Source organism: Ictalurus punctatus, unplaced genomic scaffold (assembly GCF_001660625.3).
Source record: "Ictalurus punctatus breed USDA103 unplaced genomic scaffold, Coco_2.0 Super-Scaffold_100, whole genome shotgun sequence".
Lineage (NCBI taxonomy): Eukaryota > Metazoa > Chordata > Actinopteri > Siluriformes > Ictaluridae > Ictalurus > Ictalurus punctatus.
Genome location: NW_026521086.1, coordinates 854143 through 880325, shown reverse-complemented (window position 1 = coordinate 880325; position 26183 = coordinate 854143). Strand labels below are relative to the sequence as shown.

At 39.8% G+C, this 26183-nt stretch overlaps 5 protein-coding genes across 5 annotated transcripts; 1 reads left to right on the top strand and 4 right to left on the bottom strand.

Moving 5' to 3' along the window:
* Positions 1 to 16869: 16869 nt before the first annotated feature.
* On the top strand, positions 16870 to 17813 carry LOC128629666 (histone H2B-like). The gene has a single exon (XM_053678453.1). It carries the CDS (start codon positions 16881 to 16883, stop codon positions 17253 to 17255), a length of 375 nt encoding a protein of 124 aa, XP_053534428.1. The 5' UTR covers positions 16870 to 16880; the 3' UTR covers positions 17256 to 17813.
* An 887-nt stretch (positions 17814 to 18700) lies between these two features.
* LOC128629650 (histone H3) lies at positions 18701 to 19458 on the bottom strand. Its single transcript, XM_053678440.1, has one exon. It carries the CDS (start codon positions 19195 to 19197, stop codon positions 18787 to 18789), a length of 411 nt encoding a protein of 136 aa, XP_053534415.1. The 5' UTR covers positions 19198 to 19458; the 3' UTR covers positions 18701 to 18786.
* A 110-nt stretch (positions 19459 to 19568) lies between these two features.
* On the bottom strand, positions 19569 to 20239 carry LOC128629655 (histone H2A). Its single transcript, XM_053678444.1, has one exon. The coding sequence runs from the start codon at positions 20156 to 20158 to the stop codon at positions 19772 to 19774; it is 387 nt and encodes a 128-aa protein (XP_053534419.1). The 5' UTR covers positions 20159 to 20239; the 3' UTR covers positions 19569 to 19771.
* Positions 20240 to 20466: 227 nt separating this feature from the next.
* Positions 20467 to 21570, bottom strand: LOC128629645 (histone H1-like). The gene has a single exon (XM_053678436.1). It carries the CDS (start codon positions 21364 to 21366, stop codon positions 20749 to 20751), a length of 618 nt encoding a protein of 205 aa, XP_053534411.1. The 5' UTR covers positions 21367 to 21570; the 3' UTR covers positions 20467 to 20748.
* Positions 21571 to 22199: 629 nt separating this feature from the next.
* On the bottom strand, positions 22200 to 24402 carry LOC128629661 (histone H2B-like). Its single transcript, XM_053678449.1, has one exon. It carries the CDS (start codon positions 24389 to 24391, stop codon positions 24017 to 24019), a length of 375 nt encoding a protein of 124 aa, XP_053534424.1. The 5' UTR covers positions 24392 to 24402; the 3' UTR covers positions 22200 to 24016.
* Positions 24403 to 26183: the final 1781 nt, after the last annotated feature.

Here is a 26183-nt window from a genome sequence, read left to right as displayed (position 1 = left end):
GCAGGTGAAAAGCAGTGCCTAGTGTTTGTTTTAGAAAAAGAGAGCTATTGTGTGACCGTTGGTGTAAGGCCCGCCTCCTCGCCTGTTCTCAACTAGGTCCTGTCGAGTGTGGATAAATAGGTGGGCGCTGCGCGAGAAGTTTTATTGAGCGATTTGACTTCGGGAGCAGCATCATGTCTGGAAGAGGCAAGGGTGGTAATTAATACTCTCTTTTTGCAAGTGGTACCGTCGTTCGTAATTTGAAATTAAAGACTTTAACGACAACAACAACATCAACAACAAAAACACCTTTAACGAGGTGATAATTATCGCCACCCGGGGTTCGGTATGTCACCCCGTGGGGCCTCCTCGCCGTCGGCGGGGAGGCACTGGGTCAGACTACGTTACAGTGGAGAAGGAGAAGCGCCAGACAGGTCTGAAGTCGGAGTAAACCTTTTAAGTAGTCAATGGATATCGACTACAGATGTATACTCTTTTATTGCAATGCCTAACAGAAAAGAGTATGAAATATGTTTTACCAAAGAACAGGCACTTCAAACATTTTCTCAAATTTTTAATAATAATACAGGAAGTGAATTCTGGAAAAACTGGGAGATGACTACATCAGCTCCCCAAGACATAAAGAGCATTGTAGTCAAGTTTTGGACTGGGAGAATCGCTGACTCGGATGTAGAACAATACCTCTTAAGGTTTGGTGAAATACTGAACCCTGTTGACAAGCCGCTGGACCAGTTCGGGATATGGTATGGAGTCAGGAGATATAAAATAAAACTCAAGAAAAACCCCGACGGAAGTATATTGCAGATACCAAATTCCATTTCCATGGGACCATACAATGGAACGATTACATACCCCGGCCAAACAAAGCGATGTTTTATATGTAACGATTCCGACCATCAGGCAAAGGACTGTGAGAAAACAAAGTGCTGGAAATGCGGAAGCTTTGGCCACAAAGGAAAGAGTTGTAGAAATACACAAGTATGTAATTTATGTAATGAAACTGGGCATATATATTTTCAATGCCCAAATTCTTACAGCTATAAACTAAGAATGCCGAAAAATCAAAAAGACATTGACCAGAATGCAACACCAAACGCACATAACACAGAAACCAAAACAAACGATAAAGAGGATAAAAACTGGGAAGAAAATAAACTACACACAAGTGAGGACGACTCGACATCCGGGAGTGACTCAAGCAGCACCGATACCAGCGACAGCGAAGACAGCGAGGACTCTGAGAGCAGCGCCGAATCTCTGACCCCGGAAGGGAGACGGAAGACACCGGAAGTACCTGCTGGAAGCAGCGGAGCATCTCCGCCCAGTCTTTCGTCTGTGGAGAGACGGCAAGCATCGGAGTTTCCTGCGCTATCAGCTGTAGAAGTCGGCGAGACTCGGATCGGCTCAACCCCTGAAGGAGGTCTACAAGCCCCAGAGGAGCCTACGTGCTCAGAGGGAGAGACCGGAGCGACCCAGATCATTTCTACACCTGCAGGAAGCCTACAGGGCCGAGAGGAGTCATCGCATCCAGCTGGTGAAAGTGGAACAACTCAGACAATCGCCGACAACACAGGTGACACTGCGGACACTCCCACGCTGTCGAAAGGTAAAAACACTTTAGACTATCCATATAAACGCCAAAGGCGAAAGAGGAATTCTCCTGGAAATGTTGACAATGCAAAAAAGGTTAAGGAATGATGTATATCGCCTACTTTTCTTCCCTTTTTTATGACACAATGTCTTTGATTTTAACTGCAATTCCTATATCATTTAAAAAGAAATGTGATATATGTCTGCAGGAATTAAGGTTAAATGATGTGGATAATGTTGAGAAAATGTGGACTAATGGACATGCAATAATATCTATCGGAGAAGATCCTTCTCTTAATTTTTATGGTTTTTTCAAATTTAACTGTTGCCACATGTAATGTTAGAGGGATTCAGGCAAAAATGAATCAAGTAAAAAAGTTAAATATATTGAGTGGTGAACATGTTGATATTTTATGTATACAAGAGACCAGATTAAGCAGTTTTGCAGACGTACAGGACGCTCAAAGTTTATGGATCAAAGGTCCTTCAATCTTTTCAATAGGTGAAAGTAAAGCTGATGGTATTGCGACCTTATTTTATAACAATAAATTTAAAATAATTAAGAGCCGTGAAATAATTCCTGGTCGATTAATGTTTATAGATGTGTTTTATTGCACAAAAAAAATTAGAGTAATAAATGTATACACAGCACAGGATACTGTTGGTAAAATCCGGCTTTTTAAAAAGCTTAAAATGCTCCTGTGTGTCGGTTTCTATACCATTGTATGCGGTGATTTTAATACAATCACAGATGATAATGATAAAATTTCTTCCAAAATATGTAAAATTAGGAGAGAAGGTGGTGTCCTTAAATCTATAATGAATGAACAGCATTTCACCGACATATTTAGGACATTATATCCAGAGAAAGTGGACTTTACAAGGTTTGATAAAACATGTAAAACTAGGATTGACAGGATATATATTAATAATAATTTTGAGGCAAAATTTTATACAACAAAACTCTTGGTTGAGTCGGACCACTTGACAGTTATATGTGGCATTAGACTTAAAAATGAAGAAAGAAGAAACTATTGGAAATTAAACACACAAATCTTGAAAAGTCCTTTATTGATTATAGAATTAAAGGAAGAAATTAATAGGATTAAAACTTTAGATATCCTCACTACCAATTATTGTGATTTGTGGGAAGTTTTTAAGATCCAGATTAAAAAATTTCTTAAATACAAATGTCTATGTTTTAATAAAGAAAAAAATGAGAAGTACAATACAATTATGACACAATATATAAACCTAAAACTGAAAAATACAAGAGATGAAAGTGAGGAAAACAACTTAAAGGATTTGAAAAAAGAGATAGAAACTTTAAATAATGAGTTTTTACTGAACATTCAAGTCCGAGCAGGAATAATTTCTGATGAACTTCTAAATCAAACAAAAGCAATTTCACTATTTAACAAAAGGAAAGAAGCCCAATATATCGAAGCCATTAAAACAGATAAAGGAACTATAGTGAAAAATCCTAAAGACGTCAGAGATGCTGTTCGGATCCTTTGTTCAAACATGTACAACTCAATTGAAATAGATAATAAACTTCTAAAAACCTTTTTGAATGTAAAAAATAGTGTCGACCCGCCTTCCAAGAACTTAGGTGAGGAAATAAAAGAGGCTGAGGTTGTTGATGCCATTAAACAATTAAATTTAAAAAAGTCTCCAGGGAAAGATGGTCTCCCGTCTGATTTTTATCATGCATGCGCCATAGATTTGGCTAAATTATTAACGCAAGCCTTTAATGATGGGATCGCTAGAGGTTACATGCATGACTCGTTCTATGAAGGCGTTTTATCCTTGTTGTATAAAAAGGGTGAAATGTGTGATATCAACAACTGGAGACATCTCACCCTAATGAATGTCGATTATAAGATTTTTGCAAAGACCATTATGAACAGGATGAGTGACTATTTGGATGTAATAATAGCTAAACAACAAACATGTGCAATAAAGGGAAGATTTATGTGGGACAACTTGAACACATTAAGAGAACTAGTTTTTGATAAAAATGGTGACAGTTTTTACATTGTGGCTTTGGACCAAAGAAAAGCATTTGACTACATCTCAAGAGACTATTTGTGGGAGATTTTAAAACTGTATCAATTCCCTGAAAATTTCATAAACATGATTAAATGCCTTTATGTTAAATCGACGGTTGAAGTAAATGTTAACGGTTCTTTGACTGAACCATTTGAAGTTATGCGGGGTGTAAAGCAAGGGTGCCCTCTGAGTGCAGCCCTGTATATTTTATCTATAAACCCACTTGTACAAAAAATCCAAGATGATCATAGACTTAAAGGTCTTCAAATAGGAAAGAACAGAGTCGTGATCTCTGCTTATGCTGATGACATAACTGTATTTGTGAAATCTAAACAAGAACTAGACATCATCTTTGAATATTTTAGCGAGTATGAGCAAGTCTCTGGAGCCTCCTTAAATAAAGCTAAAACGGAATGTGTCTGGATTGGAAATGAAAAAAACAAATTTCCCATAGATGTCCCAGAAGTTCAGCAATTAAAGGTTTTAGGTATATATATAGATAATAATGGCTGTGTCGACCATAACTGGTCAAAAAAAGAAGAAATAATACAAGATGAAATTGATAAATGGAAATCATGTAATCTAAGTTATAAAACTAGAATAAATATTATTAAAACTTTTCTATTATCAAAAATACTGTTTTTATCATGCATCTTACCTCCGACAGAAGTTTGGGTAAAAAGACTTCATAAAATATGCTGTAATTTCATATGGGATACGACTCGTGAGGTTACAAAACGTGAGCTCCTTTTTAAGAGAAGGGAACTGGGAGGCCTTGGGGCTGTCGATATATCCCTAAAAACTAAAATAGCAGTGTGCAAAATCATCGCGAGTGGTATTGCCAGGCAAACCGAATGGATAGGGAACATCTCTAACTGGAAATCTAAAAAAGGTCCATCGAGGAAAGGAATTCCGTATTATAAACTGATGTTTTCCGACTTCACTGATAAATTTAACGATCTAAACATCGATTGGGTGAAAGACTCGAGCAAAGAAATATATATTTTAATTGTTGATCGAGTTTATTGTAACCCTGTGGCTTTCAGAAATTTGGAGGAAGACCAAAACAAAGAATGTCTCCAAAACTTACAGAATAAAATCCTATCTGAACACCTGAGAGATACAACTTGGTTAGTCGCCGTAAGAAGGCTCCCAGTAAGAGCGGTTGTGAAATGGAGCTGTTTTGTAAAAACCAGTAAATGCCCGATGCCTGATTGTAATGAAGAGGAAACACTCGAACATTTCCTGTTAGAGTGTTATCGCTCTAAAGAAACATGGGCTAAATTAAAAATCATTGGTCTCAATATAGAAATAAATATGAACTCAATTTTCTATGGCATTTTTAAAGAAAATTGTAGCAAGACTCAGCATGACTTCATTTGGTTCATAATATGTTTGACTAAATCTAAACTCTGGAAAACAAGGTCCAGAATGACTATAAATCAAACGTTTATATCCAGTGATGTTGTATTCAAGGACATTCAAAAAGAGCTAAGAAGACTAAAAAGCAGCACATCTTGGTTTAAAGACTCTTCAGTGTGGGACAATATTTGCGTGTAATTGTACTTTATGTAAGTTTTTTCTCTCCCTTTCTTTCTGAATATGACTTGTGTAAGATTGTGAATTTTGTATAATTTCAATAAAACTCATTAAAAAAAAAAAAAAAGCAAGGGTGGTAATTAATACTCTCTTTTTGCAAGTGCAAGTACCCTCGTTCGTAATTTGAAACTAAAGACTTTAAAGACAACAACAACATCAACAACAAAAACACCTTTAACGAGGTGATAATTATCGCCACCCGGGGTTCGGTATGTCACCCCGTGGGGCCTCCTCGCCGTCGGCGGGGAGGCACTGGGTCAGACTACGTTACAGTGGAGAAGGAGAAGCGCCAGACAGGTCTGAAGTCGGAGTAAACCTTTTAAGTAGTCAATGGATATCGACTACAGATGTGTACTCTTTTATTGCAATGCCTAACAGAAAAGAGTATGAAATATGTTTTACCAAAGAACAGGCACTTCAAACATTTTCTCAAATTTTTAATAATAATACAGGAAGTGAATTCTGGAAAAACTGGGAGATGACTACATCAGCTCCCCAAGACGTAAAGAGCATTGTAGTAAAGTTTTGGACTGGGAGAATCGCTGATTCGGATGTAGAACAATACCTCTTAAGGTTTGGTGAGATACTGAACCCTGTTGACAAGCCGCTGGACCAGTTCGGGATATGGTATGGAGTCAGGAGATATAAAATAAAACTCAAGAAAAACCCCGACGGAAGTATATTGCAGATACCAAATTCCATTTCCATGGGACCATACAATGGAACGATTACATACCCCGGCCAAACAAAGCGATGTTTTATATGTAACGATTCCGACCATCAGGCAAAGGACTGTGAGAAAACAAAGTGCTGGAAATGCGGAAGCTTTGGCCACAAAGGAAAGAGTTGTAGAAATACACAAGTATGTAATTTATGTAATGAAACTGGGCATATATATTTTCAATGCCCAAATTCTTACAGCTATAAACTAAGACTGCCGAAAAATCAAAAAGACATTGACCAGAATGCAACACAAAACGCACATAACACAGAAACCAAAACAAACGATAAAGAGGATAACAACTGGGAAGAAAATAAACTACACACAAGTGAGGACGACTCGACATCTGGGAGTGACTCAAGCAGCACCGATACCAGCGACAGCGAAGACAGCGAGGACTCTGAGAGCAGCGCCGAATCTCTGATCCCGGAAGGGAGACGGAAGACACCGGAAGTACCTGCTGGAAGCAGCGGAGCATCTCCGCCCAGTCTTTCGTCTGTGGAGAGACGGCAAGCATCGGAGTTTCCTGCGCTATCAGCTGTAGAAGTCGGCGAGACTCGGATCGGCTCAACCCCTGAAGGAGGTCCACAAGCCCCAGAGGAGCCTACGTGCTCAGAGGGAGAGACCGGAGCGACCCAGATCATTTCTACACCTGCAGGAAGCCTACAGGGCCGAGAGGAGTCATCGCATCCAGCTGGTGAAAGTGGAACAACTCAGACAATCGCCGACAACACAGGTGACACTGCGGACACTCCCAAGCTGGCGAAAGGTAAAAACACTTTAGACTATCCATATAAACGCCAAAGGCGAAAGAGGAATTCTCCTGGAAATGTTGACAATGCAAAAAAGGTTAAGGAATGATGTATATCGCCTACTTTTCTTCCCTTTTTTTGACACAATGTCTTTGATTTTAACTTCAATTCCTATATCATTTAAAAAGAAATGTGATATATGTCTGCAGGAATTAAGGTTAAATGATGTGGATAATGTTGAGAAAATGTGGACTAATGGACATGCAATAATATCTATCGGAGAAGATCTTTATCTTAATTTCTATGGTTTTTTCAAATTTAACTGTTGCCACATGTAATGTTAGAGGGATTCAGGCAAAAATTAATCAAGTGAAAAAGTTAAATATATTGAGTGGAGAACATGTTGATATTTTATGTATACAAGAGACCAGATTAAGCAGTTTTGCAGACGTACAGGACGCCCAAAGTTTATGGATCAAAGGTCCTTCAATCTTTTCAATAGGTGAAAGTAAAGCTGATGGTATTGCGACCTTATTTTATAACAATAAATTTAAAATAATTAAGAGCCGTGAAATAATTCCTGGTCGATTAATGTTTATAGATGTGTTTTATTGCACAAAAAAAATTAGAGTAATAAATGTATACACAGCACAGGATACTGTTGGTAAAATCCGGCTTTTTAAAAAGCTTAAAATGCTCCTGTGTGTCGGTTTCTATACCATTGTATGCGGTGATTTTAATACAATCACAGATGATAATGATAAAATTTCTTCCAAAATATGTAAAATTAGGAGAGAAGGTGGTGTCCTTAAATCTATAATGAATGAACAGCATTTCACCGACATATTTAGGACATTATATCCAGAGAAAGTGGACTTTACAAGGTTTGATAAAACATGTAAAACTAGGATTGACAGGATATATATTAATAATAATTTTGAGGCAAAATTTTATACAACAAAACTCTTGGTTGAGTCGGACCACTTGACAGTTATATGTGGCATTAGACTTAAAAATGAAGAAAGAAGAAACTATTGGAAATTAAACACACAAATCTTGAAAAGTCCTTTATTGATTATAGAATTAAAGGAAGAAATTAATAGGATTAAAACTTTAGATATCCTCACTACCAATTATTGTGATTTGTGGGAAGTTTTTAAGATCCAGATTAAAAAATTTCTTAAATACAAATGTCTATGTTTTAATAAAGAAAAAAATGAGAAGTACAATACAATTATGACACAATATATAAACCTAAAACTGAAAAATACAAGAGATGAAAGTGAGGAAAACAACTTAAAGGATTTGAAAAAAGAGATAGAAACTTTAAATAATGAGTTTTTACTGAACATTCAAGTCCGAGCAGGAATAATTTCTGATGAACTTCTAAATCAAACAAAAGCAATTTCACTATTTAACAAAAGGAAAGAAGCCCAATATATCGAAGCCATTAAAACAGATAAAGGAACTATAGTGAAAAATCCTAAAGACGTCAGAGATGCTGTTCGGATCCTTTGTTCAAACATGTACAACTCAATTGAAATAGATAATAAACTTCTAAAAACCTTTTTGAATGTAAAAAATAGTGTCGACCCGCCTTCCAAGAACTTAGGTGAGGAAATAAAAGAGGCTGAGGTTGTTGATGCCATTAAACAATTAAATTTAAAAAAGTCTCCAGGGAAAGATGGTCTCCCGTCTGATTTTTATCATGCATGCGCCATAGATTTGGCTAAATTATTAACGCAAGCCTTTAATGATGGGATCGCTAGAGGTTACATGCATGACTCGTTCTATGAAGGCGTTTTATCCTTGTTGTATAAAAAGGGTGAAATGTGTGATATCAACAACTGGAGACATCTCACCCTAATGAATGTCGATTATAAGATTTTTGCAAAGACCATTATGAACAGGATGAGTGACTATTTGGATGTAATAATAGCTAAACAACAAACATGTGCAATAAAGGGAAGATTTATGTGGGACAACTTGAACACATTAAGAGAACTAGTTTTTGATAAAAATGGTGACAGTTTTTACATTGTGGCTTTGGACCAAAGAAAAGCATTTGACTACATCTCAAGAGACTATTTGTGGGAGATTTTAAAACTGTATCAATTCCCTGAAAATTTCATAAACATGATTAAATGCCTTTATGTTAAATCGACGGTTGAAGTAAATGTTAACGGTTCTTTGACTGAACCATTTGAAGTTATGCGGGGTGTAAAGCAAGGGTGCCCTCTGAGTGCAGCCCTGTATATTTTATCTATAAACCCACTTGTACAAAAAATCCAAGATGATCATAGACTTAAAGGTCTTCAAATAGGAAAGAACAGAGTCGTGATCTCTGCTTATGCTGATGACATAACTGTATTTGTGAAATCTAAACAAGAACTAGACATCATCTTTGAATATTTTAGCGAGTATGAGCAAGTCTCTGGAGCCTCCTTAAATAAAGCTAAAACGGAATGTGTCTGGATTGGAAATGAAAAAAACAAATTTCCCATAGATGTCCCAGAAGTTCAGCAATTAAAGGTTTTAGGTATATATATAGATAATAATGGCTGTGTCGACCATAACTGGTCAAAAAAAGAAGAAATAATACAAGATGAAATTGATAAATGGAAATCATGTAATCTAAGTTATAAAACTAGAATAAATATTATTAAAACTTTTCTATTATCAAAAATACTGTTTTTATCATGCATCTTACCTCCGACAGAAGTTTGGGTAAAAAGACTTCATAAAATATGCTGTAATTTCATATGGGATACGACTCGTGAGGTTACAAAACGTGAGCTCCTTTTTAAGAGAAGGGAACTGGGAGGCCTTGGGGCTGTCGATATATCCCTAAAAACTAAAATAGCAGTGTGCAAAATCATCGCGAGTGGTATTGCCAGGCAAACCGAATGGATAGGGAACATCTCTAACTGGAAATCTAAAAAAGGTCCATCGAGGAAAGGAATTCCGTATTATAAACTGATGTTTTCCGACTTCACTGATAAATTTAACGATCTAAACATCGATTGGGTGAAAGACTCGAGCAAAGAAATATATATTTTAATTGTTGATCGAGTTTATTGTAACCCTGTGGCTTTCAGAAATTTGGAGGAAGACCAAAACAAAGAATGTCTCCAAAACTTACAGAATAAAATCCTATCTGAACACCTGAGAGATACAACTTGGTTAGTCGCCGTAAGAAGGCTCCCAGTAAGAGCGGTTGTGAAATGGAGCTGTTTTGTAAAAACCAGTAAATGCCCGATGCCTGATTGTAATGAAGAGGAAACACTCGAACATTTCCTGTTAGAGTGTTATCGCTCTAAAGAAACATGGGCTAAATTAAAAATCATTGGTCTCAATATAGAAATAAATATGAACTCAATTTTCTATGGCATTTTTAAAGAAAATTGTAGCAAGACTCAGCATGACTTCATTTGGTTCATAATATGTTTGACTAAATCTAAACTCTGGAAAACAAGGTCCAGAATGACTATAAATCAAACGTTTATATCCAGTGATGTTGTATTCAAGGACATTCAAAAAGAGCTAAGAAGACTAAAAAGCAGCACATCTTGGTTTAAAGACTCTTCAGTGTGGGACAATATTTGCGTGTAATTGTACTTTATGTAAGTTTTTTCTCTCCCTTTCTTTCTGAATATGACTTGTGTAAGATTGTGAATTTTGTATAATTTCAATAAAACTCATTAAAAAAAAAAAAAAAGCAAGGGTGGTAATTAATACTCTCTTTTTGCAAGTGCAAGTACCCTCGTTCGTAATTTGAAACTAAAGACTTTAAAGACAACAACAACATCAACAACAAAAACACCTTTAACGAGGTGATAATTATCGCCACCCGGGGTTCGGTATGTCACCCCGTGGGGCCTCCTCGCCGTCGGCGGGGAGGCACTGGGTCAGACTACGTTACAGTGGAGAAGGAGAAGCGCCAGACAGGTCTGAAGTCGGAGTAAACCTTTTAAGTAGTCAATGGATATCGACTACAGATGTGTACTCTTTTATTGCAATGCCTAACAGAAAAGAGTATGAAATATGTTTTACCAAAGAACAGGCACTTCAAACATTTTCTCAAATTTTTAATAATAATACAGGAAGTGAATTCTGGAAAAACTGGGAGATGACTACATCAGCTCCCCAAGACGTAAAGAGCATTGTAGTAAAGTTTTGGACTGGGAGAATCGCTGATTCGGATGTAGAACAATACCTCTTAAGGTTTGGTGAGATACTGAACCCTGTTGACAAGCCGCTGGACCAGTTCGGGATATGGTATGGAGTCAGGAGATATAAAATAAAACTCAAGAAAAACCCCGACGGAAGTATATTGCAGATACCAAATTCCATTTCCATGGGACCATACAATGGAACGATTACATACCCCGGCCAAACAAAGCGATGTTTTATATGTAACGATTCCGACCATCAGGCAAAGGACTGTGAGAAAACAAAGTGCTGGAAATGCGGAAGCTTTGGCCACAAAGGAAAGAGTTGTAGAAATACACAAGTATGTAATTTATGTAATGAAACTGGGCATATATATTTTCAATGCCCAAATTCTTACAGCTATAAACTAAGACTGCCGAAAAATCAAAAAGACATTGACCAGAATGCAACACAAAACGCACATAACACAGAAACCAAAACAAACGATAAAGAGGATAACAACTGGGAAGAAAATAAACTACACACAAGTGAGGACGACTCGACATCTGGGAGTGACTCAAGCAGCACCGATACCAGCGACAGCGAAGACAGCGAGGACTCTGAGAGCAGCGCCGAATCTCTGATCCCGGAAGGGAGACGGAAGACACCGGAAGTACCTGCTGGAAGCAGCGGAGCATCTCCGCCCAGTCTTTCGTCTGTGGAGAGACGGCAAGCATCGGAGTTTCCTGCGCTATCAGCTGTAGAAGTCGGCGAGACTCGGATCGGCTCAACCCCTGAAGGAGGTCCACAAGCCCCAGAGGAGCCTACGTGCTCAGAGGGAGAGACCGGAGCGACCCAGATCATTTCTACACCTGCAGGAAGCCTACAGGGCCGAGAGGAGTCATCGCATCCAGCTGGTGAAAGTGGAACAACTCAGACAATCGCCGACAACACAGGTGACACTGCGGACACTCCCAAGCTGGCGAAAGGTAAAAACACTTTAGACTATCCATATAAACGCCAAAGGCGAAAGAGGAATTCTCCTGGAAATGTTGACAATGCAAAAAAGGTTAAGGAATGATGTATATCGCCTACTTTTCTTCCCTTTTTTTGACACAATGTCTTTGATTTTAACTTCAATTCCTATATCATTTAAAAAGAAATGTGATATATGTCTGCAGGAATTAAGGTTAAATGATGTGGATAATGTTGAGAAAATGTGGACTAATGGACATGCAATAATATCTATCGGAGAAGATCTTTATCTTAATTTCTATGGTTTTTTCAAATTTAACTGTTGCCACATGTAATGTTAGAGGGATTCAGGCAAAAATTAATCAAGTGAAAAAGTTAAATATATTGAGTGGAGAACATGTTGATATTTTATGTATACAAGAGACCAGATTAAGCAGTTTTGCAGACGTACAGGACGCCCAAAGTTTATGGATCAAAGGTCCTTCAATCTTTTCAATAGGTGAAAGTAAAGCTGATGGTATTGCGACCTTATTTTATAACAATAAATTTAAAATAATTAAGAGCCGTGAAATAATTCCTGGTCGATTAATGTTTATAGATGTGTTTTATTGCACAAAAAAAATTAGAGTAATAAATGTATACACAGCACAGGATACTGTTGGTAAAATCCGGCTTTTTAAAAAGCTTAAAATGCTCCTGTGTGTCGGTTTCTATACCATTGTATGCGGTGATTTTAATACAATCACAGATGATAATGATAAAATTTCTTCCAAAATATGTAAAATTAGGAGAGAAGGTGGTGTCCTTAAATCCATAATGAATGAACAGCATTTCACCGACATATTTAGGACATTATATCCAGAGAAAGTGGACTTTACAAGGTTTGATAAAACATGTAAAAATAGAATTGACAGGATATATATTAATAATAATTTTGAGGCAAAATTTTATACAACAAAACTCTTGGTTGAGTCGGACCACTTGACAGTTATATGTGGCATTAGATTTAAAAATGAAGAAAGAAGAAACTATTGGAAATTAAACACACAAATTTTGAAAAGTCCTTTATTGATTGTAGAATTAAAAGAAGAAATGAATAGGATTAAAACTTTAGATATCCTCACTACCAATTATTGTGATTTGTGGGAAGTTTTTAAGATTCAGATTAAAAAATTTCTTAAATACAAATGTCTATGTTTTAATAAAGAAAAAAAATGAGAAGTACAATACAATTATGACACAATATATAAACCTAAAACTGAAAAATACAAGAGATGAAAGTGAGGAAAACAACTTAAAGGATTTGAAAAAAGAGATAGAAACTTTAAATAGTGAGTTTTTACTGAACATTCAAGTCCGAGCAGGAATAATTTCCGATGAACTTCTAAATCAAACAAAAGCAATTTCACTATTTAATAAAAGGAAAGAAGCCCAATATATCGAAGCCATTAAAACAGATAATGGAACTATAGTGAAAAATCCTAAAGACGTCAGAGATGCTGTTCGGATCCTTTGTTCAAACATGTACAACTCAATTGAAATAGATAATAAACTCCTAAAAACCTTTTTGAATGTTAAAAATAGTGTTGACCCGCCTTCCAAGAGCTTAGGTGAGGAAATAAAAGAGGCTGAGGTTGTTAATGCCATTAAACAATTAAATCTAAAAAAGTCTCCAGGGAAAGATGGTCTCCCGTCTGATTTTTATCATGCATGCGCCATAGATTTGGCTAAAATATTAACGCAAGCCTTCAATGATGGGATCGCTAGAGGTTACATGCATGACTCGTTCTATGAAGGCGTTTTATCCTTGTTGTATAAAAAGGGTGAAATGAGTGATATCAACAACTGGAGACATCTCACCCTAATGAATGTCGATTATAAGATTTTTGCAAAGACCATTATGAACAGGATGAGTGACTATTTGGATGTAATAATAGCTAAACAACAAACATGTGCAATAAAGGGAAGATTTATGTGGGACAACTTGAACACATTAAGAGAACTAGTTTTTGATAAAAATGGTGACAGTTTTTACATTGTGGCTTTGGACCAAAGAAAAGCATTTGACTACATCTCAAGAGACTATTTGTGGGAGATTTTAAATCTGTATCAGTTCCCTGAAAATTTCATAAACATGATTAAATGCCTTTATGTTAAATCGATGGTTGAAGTAAATGTTAACGGTTCTTTGACTGAACCATTTGAAGTTATGCGGGGTGTAAAGCAAGGGTGCCCTCTGAGTGCAGCCCTATATATTTTATCTATAAACCCACTTGTACAAAAAATCCAAGATGATCATAGACTTAAAGGTCTTCAAATAGGAAAGAACAGAGTCGTGATCTCTGCTTATGCTGATGACATAACTGTATTTGTGAAATCTAAACAAGAACTAGACATCATCTTTGAATATTTTAGCGAGTATGAGCAAGTCTCTGGAGCCTCCTTAAATAAAGCTAAAACGGAATGTGTCTGGATTGGAAATGAAAAAAACAAATTTCCCATAGATGTCCCAGAAGTTCAGCAATTAAAGGTTTTAGGTATATATATAGATAATAATGGCTGTGTCGACCATAACTGGTCAAAAAAAGAAGAAATAATACAAGATGAAATTGATAAATGGAAATCATGTAATCTAAGTTATAAAACTAGAATAAATATTATTAAAACTTTTCTATTATCAAAAATACTGTTTTTATCATGCATCTTACCTCCGACAGAAGTTTGGGTAAAAAGACTTCATAAAATATGCTGTAATTTCATATGGGATACGACTCGTGAGGTTACAAAACGTGAGCTCCTTTTTAAGAGAAGGGAACTGGGAGGCCTTGGGGCTGTCGATATATCCCTAAAAACTAAAATAGCAGTGTGCAAAATCATCGCGAGTGCTATTGCCAGGCAAACCGAATGGATAGGGAACATCTCTAACTGGAAATCTAAAAAAGGTCCATCGAGGAAAGGAATTCCGTATTATAAACTGATGTTTTCCGACTTCACTGACAAATTTAAAGATCTAAACATCGATTGGGCGAAAGACTCGAGCAAAGAAATATATCTTTTAATTGTTGATCGAGTTTATTGTAACCCTGTGGCTTTCAGAAATTTGGAGGAAGACCAAAACAAAGAATGTCTCCAAAATTTACAGAATAAAATCCTATCTGAACACCTGAGAGATACAACTTGGTTAGTCGCTGTAAGAAGGCTCCCAGTAAGAGCGGATGTAAAATGGAGCTGTTTTGTAAAAACCAGTAAATGCCCGATGCCTAATTGTAATGAAGAGGAAACACTCGAACATTTCCTGTTAGAGTGTTATCGCGCTAAAGAAACATGGGCTAAATTAAAAATCATTGGTCTCAATATAGAAATAAATATGAACTCAATTTTCTATGGCATTTTTAAAGAAAATTGTAGCAAGACTCAGCATGACTTCATTTGGTTCATAATATGTTTGACTAAATCTAAACTCTGGAAAACAAGGTCCAGAATGACTATAAATCAAACGTTTATATCCAGTGATGTTGTATTCAAGGACATTCAAAAAGAGCTAAGAAGACTTAAAAGCAGCACATCTTGGTTTAAAGACTCTTCAGTGTGGGACAATATTTGCGTGTAATTGTACTTTGACTATGTAAGTTTTTTCTCTCCCTTTCTTTCTGAATATGACTTGTGTAAGATTGTGAATTTTGTATAATTTCAATAAAATTCATTAAAAAAAAAAAAAAAAAAGCAAGGGTGGTAAGGGACTCGGCAAAGGAGGCGCTAAGCGTCACCGCAAGGTGCTTCGCGATAATATCCAGGGAATCACCAAGCCGGCTATTCGCCGTCTGGCTCGCCGTGGTGGTGTAAAGCGTATTTCTGGTCTGATCTATGAAGAGACTCGCGGTGTGCTGAAAGTGTTCCTGGAGAACGTGATCCGCGACGCCGTCACCTACACCGAGCATGCCAAGAGAAAGACCGTGACCGCCATGGATGTGGTGTACGCCCTGAAACGCCAGGGACGCACCCTGTACGGCTTCGGCGGTTAAACGCTCTAACACCGAACGACGCGAATACAACGGCTCTTTTAAGAGCCACCCACATGTCTAGAAAAAGAGCTCTTCCGTGGGGGGGAGGCTTTTTCTTTCGTGAAGCATAAGGCATCAAACGCTGTACAGCAGTAGCATAAGTGGTAGATCTATTTGTATTTTTTTGTAATAATTCTCTCTCTCTCTCTCTCTCTCTCTCTCTCTCTCTCTCTCTCTTTTATATATATATAACTCCGTATATATTCAATATTGTATTATATATAATATTGTACAGTATACAATATTAGATACATATATATTAAATATTGTAACTTGTTTGATTAAAACAATTTAGATTTTAGTAGAAACTTCTATATTTCTCTTTCTCATACGCACGCATGCATGCATATATAAGAGAGAGAGAGAGAAGTGGGGAAGTCAAGTTTTTTCTGTTTTTTCAAGCATAAGGTATCAAACGCTCTACACAAGTAGTAAAAGTGATAGATAAGAACTGTCTGTGTACATAAAAAGAATTTATTTTTGTTTTTTTGCACATCTTTATTTTTTTTTATACATTTATATGCACAGTATTAAATATTATAACGTGTTTAAAATGAGTTACAAGACGGTTTTAGTAGAAACTTACTTCCGCATTTCTTTCTCTCTCTCTCTCTCTCTCTCTCTCTCTCTCTCTATATATATATATATATATATATATATATATATATATATATATATATATAATGTGTATATATATGTATATGTGTGTGTGTATATATGTATATGTGTATAATTTTTTTCAAGCCAATTGTTTTTTCATAGTGCACGTTGCACTGTAAATACAACGGCGGGAAGGGAAACAAAGCGTAGCGGAGGAGGGAGGAGCAGTAGGAGGCGCCATGCAGGAGGAGGTATCGAATTTTGGCCAATCAAAAAAAGGTGACTTGTGTGGACGTCATTAGCATGTGGGTCTGTAAATAGAGCGGGCGCGAGGCGGGCGTTAGTCATTTTCTGTTCGTTTATTCGACAAGCAGCATCATGCCCGATCCAGCCAAGACCGCGCCCAAGAAGGGATCAAAGAAAGCCGTGACCAAGACGGCCGGCAAAGGGGGCAAGAAGCGCAGAAAGTCCAGGAAGGAGAGCTACGCCATCTACGTGTACAAGGTCCTGAAGCAAGTGCACCCTGATACCGGCATCTCATCCAAGGCCATGGGCATCATGAACTCCTTCGTGAATGATATTTTTGAGCGCATCGCCGGTGAGTCTTCTCGTCTGGCTCATTACAACAAGCGTTCCACTATCACCTCCAGGGAGATCCAGACCGCCGTGCGCCTGTTGCTTCCCGGCGAGCTGGCCAAGCACGCCGTGTCCGAGGGCACAAAGGCCGTCACCAAGTACACCAGCTCCAAGTGAAGCGCGTTACCGCCGTCTTCATCAACCCAACGGCTCTTTTAAGAGCCACCCACTTTTCATACAAAGAGCAATCTATTTTCTTTCGCTTTCTCTCTTGCTCTGTGTGTGTGTGTGTGAGTGAGAGAGAGGGGGGGCACTTCTGAAGTGCTGCTCTCCCACGAATGTTCAGGCTTTTGGGTAATTCTAGCAGTCTGATAAATGCAGAGATGAGTAAATCTCAACAGGGTTGTAGCACGGTTTCTCGGGCTTGTATAATCTGAGCAATGCAAAATGGGGTTTTAGCAGCACAAAGTTATTCATATTAAGACTAGCAACAGGAAGTAACTGAAAATGGTATTCTAGTAACACATAGAAATTCAAACTAAGGTTCTAGAAGCACGTAAAAGTTCTAAATACTGTTGTAGTAACATGTAGTCATTCAAAACAGTGTTCCAGCAGCACGAAGTCATTCAAAAGAATGCTCTAGCAGCATGGAATACAACACACACACACACACACACACACACACACACACACACACACAAGGCAATAGCGGAGTTGGGATAAAGGGTCAGGGAGGAATCCGACCGAGCTAAAGAGGAGGAGGCCGGATGGGCTAGCTGGTGCTAACTAGGCGTGCCTGTTTGGCCCGGGACTACAAGAGCGGAGCGGAGCGCTGCGTACGAGTGGTGAAGCCCTGACACTGGCAAAGACAGAACGAGTCTTCTGACCTACACCTATAATCACATTTTCTTGTTGGACATGCTTTCTCCCCTACAACTAACAATGTCTTACTCTTGCCTTTGCTGCTCTGTTCAGCTCTTCCTACTTTCCTACTGACTGTTTCCCACCCACCTAGTCAACTTTTATTCAACATTTGTTCTTTTCATCTAGACTTTAAATTTATCTACTCTTCACCATCTATTCATATGCTTTCAGTTTGAATGAAAGTGATACTTATATGTTTCTACTAAAACCGTCTTCTAACTCGTTTCACACATTAAATAATATTTAATACAGTGGACATTATATATGTATATGTGTATATATATATATATGAGAGAGAGAGAATATCCACAAATAGGGAAGAAGATTTCAAAGATGAGGTCATGTCTACAATCATTAAATTACAAAAACAATTATCATGGACGGGACAAAAGGGATGATGGATGAAATGTATGTATGATGTAATAGCTCTTGCCCTAAAATCCGCTATTTTACAGACACAGCTCATTACTGTGCATTGTATTGTTCGGACATAACCACAATTAACGGCTCATCTATAAAAACAAACATTATGTAATACTCATAGGACTATATTTATCATGAAAATGCAAAATAAATAACCAACCTTTCTAACGTTGATAAAAATAGAAAGCCGTGCACTTCATTTACACACACATACATATATACAAACATTATTATTACTGTTCCTTCTCTCTCTGTACCACGTTCTAATACTTAAACTGCCCAAGAAAGAAAATTTGCTGTTTTGTGAGACGAGGAAGTGGCTCTTAAAAGAGCCTTTGTGTATATTAGACGGAGTTGTGGTTTAAGCGCGTTCTCCGCGAATACGGCGGGCCAGCTGAATATCCTTGGGCATGATGGTCACTCTCTTGGCGTGGATAGCGCACAGGTTGGTGTCCTCGAACAGACCGACCAGGTATGCCTCGCTCGCCTCCTGCAGGGCCATGACGGCCGAGCTCTGGAAACGCAAGTCGGTCTTGAAGTCCTGAGCGATTTCTCGCACCAGGCGCTGGAAGGGCAGCTTGCGGATGAGCAGCTCAGTAGACTTCTGATAACGACGGATCTCCCTCAGAGCCACGGTGCCGGGCCTGTAACGGTGAGGCTTCTTCACGCCGCCGGTAGCCGGCGCACTCTTGCGAGCAGCCTTAGTAGCGAGCTGCTTCCTTGGCGCTTTGCCACCGGTGGACTTACGGGCGGTCTGCTTGGTTCTTGCCATAGTGTCGAGCTCTGCGCTTCACGGATAGAAAAACAGGATAAACGGCGCGCACGAACGCGGCCTTTTTAAGCCATAACGCCACCCTGCGCTGATTGGGCATCTCGAACGCGCTCGTCTGCTATTCGATAGAACGTTTTACGTCACCTGTTGACTATTGGACCGTCTTCTCTGCCTCCGTTCGAAACACAAGACGCCCGCCACAATTCTATTGGCGCGCTCTCTGCTTTGTTCATTAGGAACACACACAACGCCGTCACAAACCATTTTCACTCCTCAGACTTCATTTAACCAGCACGCTAACTGCTATTATAGTTCTTATAGTCATTACTTAAATATGGTATCAAATCATGACTAGAAAATTATCGAGTCCTTTTTTATTTATAAATATGCTGTCTTAGAAGTGCACTTTCACCCCTTAGATTTCATTTAAGCAACAGGCTAACTACCACTATTATTATTATTAATAAACGTGCTGACTTCAGTAGAAAAACGGGTGTAAAAACTGCACTTTTGAAGCAGAGATGGTGGCTCTTAAAAGAGCCTTTGGGTACTGACAAAGCAGCGGTGGACGAGTTTACTTGGTCTTGACGGCCTTCTCGGTCTTTTTAGGCAGAAGCACAGCCTGAATGTTGGGTAGCACACCACCTTGAGCGATGGTTACTCCGCCAAGCAGTTTGTTCAGCTCCTCGTCGTTACGCACGGCGAGCTGCAAGTGGCGGGGAATGATACGAGTCTTCTTATTATCACGGGCGGCGTTACCGGCCAACTCCAGGATCTCAGCGGTCAGATACTCCAACACTGCGGCCAGGTAGACCGGAGCGCCGGCACCGACGCGCTCGGCATAGTTGCCTTTACGCAGAAGCCTGTGCACACGTCCCACGGGGAACTGAAGTCCAGCCCTGGATGAACGAGTCTTGGCTTTAGCTCTAGCCTTTCCGCCGGTTTTTCCTCTGCCACTCATCTTGATGCTCAGATCTGTTCTAACAACAACTCCGAAATGAATGTTACACCCTGAGCTCTCCGTGATATAGACAAAACGGCCACTCTCTTATTCGCTAAGAACGCAGTGGCGCATTAGCCAATCATAAACAGGCCGTCGAATTCCAGCGTCAACCCTCCCACCCCTGTTTGTGCGTGTGTGGGTGAGAGAGAGAGCGAGCGCGCGAATGAAAACAGACAGAAGGGAATATTCATACAAAAGCACGAAGTAACAACTATAAACTGAATTTATTTATTCTCATCATTAACATTGATTTATTATGTATCAATATGTTATCCTACATATTCTGTGATCGTTTTGGAGATCAGGAATGACGTTTAGGAATCACGATCAGGATTCTATCCTACTGTACTAAAATCAGCATCAGCTTGTGGCTATGTTCACATGATATGTAGTAGATATGTGTATCCGTACTATTGTATGTTTCTAACGTGTATTGCTTTGATTCCATAAAGCTTGACTGAAAATGAATTGTCGCTCTTTAAAGGAAAATATGGGTGGCTCTTAAAAGAGCCGTTTAAGGAACAAAAGCATGAAAGAAACAAAAGTCTTTACTTCTTTTTGGGTGCTGCCTTCTTCGCCTTTGCCGCTTTAGGCTTTGTGGTCTTGGGCTTGACAGCTTTCGCTTTCTTGGGGCTCTTGGCTGCCTTTTTAGGGGTCGCGGGCTTTTTCACCTTCTTCGGGCTCTTGGTGGCTTTCTTTGCCGCGGCTGTGGGCTTCTTCGCCTTCTTAGGAGATTTCTTGGCCGCGGCGGCGGGTTTCTTGGCCGCTACCTTCTTGGGCTTCTTAGTAGCGGCGGGCTTTTTGGCGGCGGGCTTTTTCGCTTTGGGCGCGGCTTTCTTCACGGGCTTCTTGGCTTCGGTCTGCTTCTTGTTCAGCTTGAAAGAGCCAGACGCGCCGGTCCCTTTGGTCTGCACTAGAGTGCCTTTAGTCACGAGACCCTTAACAGCGATCTTGACGCGGGAATTGTTCTTCTCCACATCGTATCCGCCGGCAGCCAGCGCTTTCTTCAGAGCAGCGAGAGACACGCCGCTCCTCTCCTTAGACGAGGAAACGGCTTTGACGATCAGCTCGCCGACGCTAGGGCCGGCTTTTTTTGCTCTCGAAGCTGCTTTCTTCTTGGGCGCTTTGGCCGGCGCGGCGGCGGGAGCGGGTGCGACTTCTGCCATCTCTCTTGGAACTACGTAGAATACACGAGTTGTACACTGTACGTTAGTGTGTAATACAGGACGATCCTCCGGGCCGGGCTTAAAAACAGATATGAGAGCGTTGTAGACTCAACTCGGGCGCCACTGAATGAATGCACGGACGCGGCGCGCGCTCAGATGTGTTTTCTCATGGCATTTCTCGGTGAAAATCCCACTCGCAAGACGAGATTCAAAACGTTGAAGCACACGCTGAGCAAGGACGGGCTTTCTAGTTTCTCCCGTGGCCCGGCCTGGCCGGCTAGAGAGCAACAGTCTTGTGCAGCGGACATGAAAAGGCGCGGCGCGCGTTGTACTCAAGCCGGCGGGCTGCGCATTTCGTGCGATGTGGTGTGTAAAAACCGGCGAAAAGCAGGCACGGCCGTCGTATGCGTTCTGGGCCGAGTTAAAGAGGAACCTTGTGAACGAGCCTGATGTCTTTGCAGCTGTCGAGTGGTGTGTAGTATCGGAAGCAGAGCGCGTTGGGGGCCGTGTAAAGTACAGCGCGCCTGACTATAGGCTCCGCTATAGTGTGTGTGTGTGTGTGTGTGTGTGTGTGTGTGTGTGTGTGTGTGTGTGTGTGTGTGTGTGTGTGTGTGTGTGTGTGTGTGTGTGTGTGTGTGTGTGTGTGTGTGTGTGTGTGTGTGTGTGTGTGTGTGTGTTGTATTCCATGCTGCTAGAACATTCTTTTGAATGACTTTGCGCTAATGTCACATTAGCTCGAATGACTAGGTGCTACTACAACAGTATTTAGAATTATTATGCGCTTCTTGAACCTTAGTTCGAATGACTACGTGGCACACAGACAAGAGGAAATTTAAAAAGATTTGGCAAGTTGACTTTTTATTTACTGAAATCAATTCAAAGGCACTGTGTCTAGTTTGCAAGCAGTCAGTTGCTGTTTTGAAAGAGTACAAAATCCGTCATTATGAAACAAAATGTTCTTCAGCTTTCTCAAAGGACAGCGGCGAGGCATGAAAACAGAAGGCTAACGAGCTGCTTGCTAAACTTCGATCTGAGCAGAGCGCGCTGCTATGTCCTTCATCAGCTCAAGAAAGTGCCACACGGGCCAGCTATCAGATTTCTTGTATTTTACATCAAGAACAGCTATGTGCCCAATCCATCGGGCTTGTAGACGTGATGCCGTCAAAATTGTGAATGATATACGCTCCAAGGCGCTCTCTCACCTGCAGTTCAAGGTACTGTTGGATGAGATGGATGCACAATATGGTGATGTGTTGTACCACCAGGAGGTTAGATGGCTGAGCAGAGGAAAAGTTCTCAGGAGATTTTTTGATCTGCGTGATGAGATCGGAGCTTTTCAGGAAAGCAAGATTGGTAGTATTCAAGAGCCCATGGATAAGAAATGGCTTTCTGACCTGGCTTTCCTGGTGGACGTCACAGAGCTGCTCAATGTTTTTAAATGTTCAGTTCCAGAGAAAAGACCAGATTATCACCCAGCTTTTTTTATCACGTCAGATTATACAAGCCAGAGAAACCATGCTAAAAATTTTAGCTTCAGAGTAAAGAGGATAAAGCAGTTTCAAAGGAGAAGTTTACACAACAGTCCCATTCATAGAGAAACAAGCTATTCTTCGACTGAGCAAACTTTGCATGGTCGCTATCATTCATTAACACGGCTAGCATGCTAGAAATCACTTGCTCACTTTCATTCAAACTGAAAGCATATGAATAGATGGTGAAGAGTAGATAAATTTAAAGTCTAGATGAAAAGAACAAATGTTGAATAAAAGTTGACTAGGTGGGTGGGAAACAGTCAGTAGGAAAGTAGGAAGAGCTGAACAGAGCAGCAAAGACAAGAGTAAGACATTGTTAGTTGTAGGGGAGAAAGCATGTCCAACAAGAAAATGTGATTATAGGTGTAGGTCAGAAGACTCGTTCTGTCTTTGCCAGTGTCAGGGCTTCACCACTCGTACGCAGCGCTCCGCTCCGCTCTTGTAGTCCCGGGCCAAACAGGCACGCCTAGTTAGCACCAGCCAGCCCATCCGGCCTCCTCCTCTTTAGCTCGGTCGGATTCCTCCCTGACCCTAACAAAACACAGTCACCCTAATGCCCTTTATCCCAACTCCGCTATTGCCTTGTGTGTGTGTGTGTGTGTGTGTGTGTGTGTGTGTGTGTGTGTGTGTGTGTGTGTTGTATTCCATGCTGCTAGAGCATTCTTTTGAATGACTTCGTGCTGCTGGAACACTGTTTTGAATGACTACATGTTACTACAACAGTATTTAGAACTTTTACGTGCTTCTAGAACCTTAGTTTGAATTTCTATGTGTTACTAGAATACCATTTTCAGTTACTTCCTGTTGCTAGTCTTAATATGAATAACTTTGTGCTGCTAAAACCCCATTTTGCATTGCTCAGATTATACAAGCCCGAGAAACCGTGCTACAACCCTGTTGAGATTTACTCATCTCTGCATTTATCAGACTGCTAGAATTACCCAAAAGCCTGAACATTCGTGGGAGAGCAGCACTTCAGAAGTGCCCCCCCTCTCTCTCACTCACACACACACACACAGAGCAAGAGAGAAAGCGAAAGAAAATAGATTGCTCTTTGTATGAAAAGTGGGTGGCTCTTAAAAGAGCCGTTGGGTTGATGAAGACGGCGGTAACGCGCTTCACTTGGAGCTGGTGTACTTGGTGACGGCCTTTGTGCCCTCGGACACGGCGTGCTTGGCCAGCTCGCCGGGAAGCAACAGGCGCACGGCGGTCTGGATCTCCCTGGAGGTGATAGTGGAACGCTTGTTGTAATGAGCCAGACGAGAAGACTCACCGGCGATGCGCTCAAAAATATCATTCACGAAGGAGTTCATGATGCCCATGGCCTTGGATGAGATGCCGGTATCAGGGTGCACTTGCTTCAGGACCTTGTACACGTAGATGGCGTAGCTCTCCTTCCTGGACTTTCTGCGCTTCTTGCCCCCTTTGCCGGCCGTCTTGGTCACGGCTTTCTTTGATCCCTTCTTGGGCGCGGTCTTGGCTGGATCGGGCATGATGCTGCTTGTCGAATAAACGAACAGAAAATGACTAACGCCCGCCTCGCGCCCGCTCTATTTACAGACCCACATGCTAATGACGTCCACACAAGTCACCTTTTTTTGATTGGCCAAAATTCGATACCTCCTCCTGCATGGCGCCTCCTACTGCTCCTCCCTCCTCCGCTACGCTTTGTTTCCCTTCCCGCCGTTGTATTTACAGTGCAACGTGCACTATGAAAAAACAATTGGCTTGAAAAAAATTATACACATATACATATATACACACACACATATACATATATATACACATTATATATATATATATATATATATATATATATATATATATATATATATATATAGAGAGAGAGAGAGAGAGAGAGAGAGAGAGAAAGAAATGCGGAAGTAAGTTTCTACTAAAACCGTCTTGTAACTCATTTTAAACACGTTATAATATTTAATACTGTGCATATAAATGTATAAAAAAAAATAAAGATGTGCAAAAAAACAAAAATAAATTCTTTTTATGTACACAGACAGTTCTTATCTATCACTTTTACTACTTGTGTAGAGCGTTTGATACCTTATGCTTGAAAAAACAGAAAAAACTTGACTTCCCCACTTCTCTCTCTCTCTCTTATATATGCATGCATGCGTGCGTATGAGAAAGAGAAATATAGAAGTTTCTACTAAAATCTAAATTGTTTTAATCAAACAAGTTACAATATTTAATATATATGTATCTAATATTGTATACTGTACAATATTATATATAATACAATATTGAATATATACGGAGTTATATATATATAAAAGAGAGAGAGAGAGAGAGAGAGAGAGAGAGAGAGAGAGAGAGAATTATTACAAAAAAATACAAATAGATCTACCACTTATGCTACTGCTGTACAGCGTTTGATGCCTTATGCTTCACGAAAGAAAAAGCCTCCCCCCCACGGAAGAGCTCTTTTTCTAGACATGTGGGTGGCTCTTAAAAGAGCCGTTGTATTCGCGTCGTTCGGTGTTAGAGCGTTTAACCGCCGAAGCCGTACAGGGTGCGTCCCTGGCGTTTCAGGGCGTACACCACATCCATGGCGGTCACGGTCTTTCTCTTGGCATGCTCGGTGTAGGTGACGGCGTCGCGGATCACGTTCTCCAGGAACACTTTCAGCACACCGCGAGTCTCTTCATAGATCAGACCAGAAATACGCTTTACACCACCACGGCGAGCCAGACGGCGAATAGCCGGCTTGGTGATTCCCTGGATATTATCGCGAAGCACCTTGCGGTGACGCTTAGCGCCTCCTTTGCCGAGTCCCTTACCACCCTTGCTTTTTTTTTTTTTTTTTTTAATGAATTTTATTGAAATTATACAAAATTCACAATCTTACACAAGTCATATTCAGAAAGAAAGGGAGAGAAAAAACTTACATAGTCAAAGTACAATTACACGCAAATATTGTCCCACACTGAAGAGTCTTTAAACCAAGATGTGCTGCTTTTAAGTCTTCTTAGCTCTTTTTGAATGTCCTTGAATACAACATCACTGGATATAAACGTTTGATTTATAGTCATTCTGGACCTTGTTTTCCAGAGTTTAGATTTAGTCAAACATATTATGAACCAAATGAAGTCATGCTGAGTCTTGCTACAATTTTCTTTAAAAATGCCATAGAAAATTGAGTTCATATTTATTTCTATATTGAGACCAATGATTTTTAATTTAGCCCATGTTTCTTTAGCGCGATAACACTCTAACAGGAAATGTTCGAGTGTTTCCTCTTCATTACAATTAGGCATCGGGCATTTA

Coding starts and splice junctions, on each gene's coding strand:
- LOC128629645 (XM_053678436.1), bottom strand. CDS start 21,366: ATGGCAGAAGTCGCACCCGCTCCCGCCGCCGCGCCGGCCAAAGCGCCC.
- LOC128629655 (XM_053678444.1), bottom strand. CDS start 20,158: ATGAGTGGCAGAGGAAAAACCGGCGGAAAGGCTAGAGCTAAAGCCAAG.
- LOC128629650 (XM_053678440.1), bottom strand. CDS start 19,197: ATGGCAAGAACCAAGCAGACCGCCCGTAAGTCCACCGGTGGCAAAGCG.
- LOC128629661 (XM_053678449.1), bottom strand. CDS start 24,391: ATGCCCGATCCAGCCAAGACCGCGCCCAAGAAGGGATCAAAGAAAGCC.
- LOC128629666 (XM_053678453.1), top strand. CDS start 16,881: ATGCCCGATCCAGCCAAGACCGCGCCCAAGAAGGGATCAAAGAAAGCC.